This window comes from Carlito syrichta, unplaced genomic scaffold (genome assembly GCF_000164805.1).
Source record: "Carlito syrichta isolate Samal-C Ts95f unplaced genomic scaffold, Tarsius_syrichta-2.0.1 Scaffold303113, whole genome shotgun sequence".
Taxonomy (NCBI): domain Eukaryota; kingdom Metazoa; phylum Chordata; class Mammalia; order Primates; family Tarsiidae; genus Carlito; species Carlito syrichta.
Window position 1 is genome coordinate 452,479 of NW_007247209.1, and position 4,155 is coordinate 456,633.

Sequence of the window (4,155 nt, forward strand, 5' to 3'; positions counted from 1 at the left end):
TTATGTGTATTGTGCTTGAGGGGAGCTGTTTAATTCTGGAGTGGGAGGGTTGGAAGTTGTGTTCCTATGGATCATTAGGGCCTGGCTGTGGTCACCTCATCCAGAGGCCAGCCAGAAGGTTAAGGTGACTGGTCATTGCTCCCTTTTTCTCCCAGGCCTAAGCATCTTTGCCAGATCAGCATGGTCCCCAGGAGGTCCTACGACACCAGCTCTACTGTAGCTTGGAGTAGGGGGGTTAACTCTTCCCTGGTGTGGAGTAGGTAGCCCTAGAGGTAGCTGCTAGGGCCTTTTCGTCTTCACTACCTACTCTGGATCAGTCCTGCGCTTAGGAAAAAAAAATTTTTTTTAATTTTTAAAATTTTTTTGTAGAGATGGAGCCTCTCTATGTTGCCTAAGCTGGTTTTGAACTCCTGGCCTTGAGCAATCCTCCTACCTCAGCCTCCCAAAATGTTAGGATTACAGGTGTTAGCCACTGTACTCAGCCCTGAGAGACCATATTTAAGAAAGCTGACAGTTCTGTGTCTCCTCATGGGGACTGCCCTCCCCACCCCCATGTCTCATCACTGCCACATGAACACTGTGGCCTTAGGACCAGTCTTCCCAAGGCCATTCTTAGCACAAGCTCTCCTTCACCACCTGTTCAAACTCAGCCATATTGCCATCCGAGTGGGAAAGATGCTTCAAAGGCTCATTCCAGAGCCGGCTGCGCCTAGCCAGACCACACCACCAATGCAGCAGGAGCTGTCAGCTTGGGGGAAGCCTCTGCTTTTGCTGTTCAGATGATGGGTCAACAGGCTGTCTCTAATCTGCAGGCATTCTAGATCCTTCATCTGGTGGGTGAGTCCTAGCAGTGAGTCAGAGCCTTAGGGGATGGATTTGCAGAGGAGGGGAAGAGGGCCATTTCGAAAGGCCCTCTACGAGGTGAGCTGGTGAACTTGTGTACAGTAGAAGTAGAAACAGCTCCTGGAAGTCAGGCCTAGACTCACTATTCCTCCATAATCCCCTGTTCGGTGTCCCTCTGGTCCCTGAGGCTGCTGTGCCAAGGCCCCATAGCAAGAGTCTCAGCTTCTGTGGTCTCTGGGCCAAGCAGTGCCCTGAGTTCCAACTGTGGCAGGTGGGAGCATGGTTACGGGAGGGGCAAGCAGGACCAAGGAGCTCGCATGAAGAGTGGTGGGCAAGGCTGTTGCCTAAGCCCTTCTAAGCAGTGAGGACATGCAGATTGCTTCCCTGTCAGGGGCCCTCAGCCCTGTGCTGGCTGACCATCCTCTAGACGGCCCCTAGCATGTGCTGCCTGCAGTCCTTGAGAACATGAGCAAAGATGGACAAGGTGGGCTTGGGCCACAGGGAAGACTTTAAGGCCATCTGGACAAGGAGAGGGCTGGGTCTGCAACTGGGGACAAAGCAGGCACCCCTGGGCACTCCAGCTATCTCCTAGATAACAGCCCAAGACAACTTTTTAACTCTTAAAAGGGCATCCTGAAATTACTCCCGGTTCTGGGACCACTGGCTTGTGCACCATCTCTGCAGGTTGGCCTGTAGTGGCTGTCTGGGCTGACCTGCAGTGGCCATTGTGGGCAGAGTTCCAGGTGAGATTCCTGCGTGTGGCCGTTGTCACTCCGACACTGCCTAGACACTGGTCAGACCCCTGCTCCATTTGCCCAGTGAGAGGAAGGGCCTGTGGTGGCTTCTCACACACCCAGGAGGACAGCACTGAAGTGGGAGCCGCTGCGTGCCGTGAGAGAGGAGCCACTGGCGTTGTCCAAGAAGACAGAGGTATACTGCCCCATCTGCAGGAAAGGGCACGTGTCAGACTTCACACTGGCCCCCATACCAGCAGATCCTGACAGCCTGGAGAGGCACCCTGGGGCTAGCCAGCTACACTCCCTTCTGCCCACCCTGCCCCAGGCCCAGAGAAGGATGTGGCCTGCCCAAAGTCGCAGAGCAAGGGTTCAGTAGGTCTTGCACTCAATCCAGCACCTCTCACCCCAGTGCTTTCTCCCCAGCACTCTACGGCTTATGTGTGGGAGGGAGCCCCGGCTCAACCAGAAAATGCTTTAAGAGTCCAACTGGCTTCTTGGCTGCAAGGATTCTCTTGGAACCCATAAGGGCTCCAAGACAGGTGGGAGGCAACCCTTCCTCCACAGGCCTGGCCCTGCAGTCTTTTGATAGAGCCATCTGTGGATACTGGCCTGTCTGCTCTACATGTGATCCATGCACCAGCATCACACTTCCCAGGAACTCCCAGAAATGCAGAATCTAGGGACCCACTGCAACCTGCATCTTATCAGGATCCAGGTGGCACACGGACCACTTGAGTTCACTAAGCAACCTGTGTGGCACCCCTAAGTGCCTTTCAGTAACCACAGAGCCACCTCCAGCCAGACAGCTTGGCCTCCAGCCCTGGCTCAGCTGTGTAAGCTGGGGCAAATCGGGAAGAATAGCACTGCTTTCCCCAAAGCACTGGCAGAATTAAACAGCAACTGTTACTCCACACACCTGCACTTAAATTTTTGTTTTAGTAAACCCACCTTTATATCAGTTTCTCTGCCACTTGCCTAACCCCACAGTGCCAGAAAGAGATGGTCATTTGGGGAAGCCCAGGTATCCTAACAACCTGGGGCAGAAAACTGACCTCCATTCCCTCTCTCCACCAGGTCCCTGCAGTGGGCATATGGCAGCTGCGAGTTTCCAGCCTCAAAATGACATGCCTGGGAAGTCTGAAAACTGGAGACTGCAGAGCAGAGTAGCAGCTCCAGCTCAAGAGGATAGATGTCCCTGGGCGAAGAGCTGGATTTGGAGAAGGATGATCTGGACTTGAAGCCTGGCACTGCCTAGACCAAGTCAAGTGCTTGAGTGTGTCTTAGAACCTCTCCCAGGCCTGGAGTCTGAAGGTACTCCAGTGATCCTGAGCACCTGCCAGGACCCTTCTATGCCCAGCAGTGCCCCTCCACACCCAAGCCTGCCCCACACACCTGCAGATACAGGACACCATTCACTGAGATGGTGAAGAGCTCGCCGCTGCTCTCTAGCCCCATGACGGCCTCCAGGGAGCTGTGGCCAAGACAGATAAAGGGTCAGCCTGTCCTCCAAGACCCCAGCGGCTTCCCCCACAATGCATCACCATCATCCTAGCAGCCAACACCATGCCCAGCAAAGTGCCTAGTCCTAGTCAGGTCTTCTGGTAGAGAAGGTGTCTCAATCGGGTCCCCAAGAGGAGGAAAGACACAGCTGAGGCCACACTTAAGGTACCAGGGAAGGCAAGATCAGAGCCAAACAAGGGGCAGCAGAGTCCTGGCTTTGACAGGAAAGAGGACATTGGCTGGTAAAGATGGAGGTAGAGGTATAGCAGCAGGTGGCTAGTTCAGGCCAATGTGTCCCAGGTGTTAAGCCAGACTAAGACGTTTTGGACTTCATTCATTCATGTCTTCTCCAAGTATATGCAGAGCACCTGCTCTGTGCATGGGCTCCCGTAGGGTAAAGTGAAAACAAAGACAGCTGATAGTGACTGTCCTCATGGACCAGATGGTGCAGGCAGGTGGGGACACCAGCACAAGTAACTGACATCATCATAGGGAAGAAAGTTCACAGGGAGGGTTAGGAGAATGACTGAAGAGGGGGCTTCCAGACTGCACCCAGGAGGCACCTCTTGGGAAAGTCACTGGTGTCTCAGGCCCCTGAACGAGAGAGACAGAAAGAAGGAGGTTGAAAGGAGCCAGGCCTCGGTATGTCCTGGGAAAGAGTTGGAGAATTTGGGCAGGGAGTGTAGCTGATGATATGAACGGCCCTGGCTGCTGTAAAGGGAAGGCCTGATGCGGACGGAAGTACGAAGGGGAGACAGGGAAGGAGGTATTGGGGCCACCCAGGTCACGGTGGCAGTAAGGATGAGCAGGATGTGGGAACCGCGAGCTGGGGAGGCCGAGCTGGTGCCTGGCCTTGCAGTCTTTTGATAGAGCCTCCTGGACACTGGCCTGGCTGCTCTACGTGTGGTCCATGCACCAGCATCATACCCCCTAGGAACTCCCAGAAATGCAGAATCCAGAATCCCCAGAAATGTGGGATCCGGGACCGGGCAGGCCCACTCACGTGTTGCGCTGGCACTGGGACTGGATGCAGATGAGCAGGCGCAGGCGGTCCCGAGGGCGCAGCGGCCCCCGC

General features: G+C 54.8%; 1 protein-coding gene across 1 annotated transcript in view; it reads right to left on the minus strand.

Moving 5' to 3' along the window:
* Positions 1-1,593: 1,593 nt before the first annotated feature.
* Positions 1,594-4,155, minus strand: part of ERFE (erythroferrone) — an 8,053-nt gene continuing 5,491 nt past the window's right edge. The window contains exons 4-6 of the mRNA XM_008057734.2: positions 4,084-4,150; positions 2,973-3,051; positions 1,594-1,787 (exon numbers count right to left, since the gene is read on the minus strand). Of these exons, the coding sequence (XP_008055925.1) occupies positions 1,689-1,787; positions 2,973-3,051; positions 4,084-4,150 (245 nt within the window). The 3' untranslated portion in view covers positions 1,594-1,688. The remainder of the gene's footprint in view (positions 1,788-2,972; positions 3,052-4,083; positions 4,151-4,155) is intronic.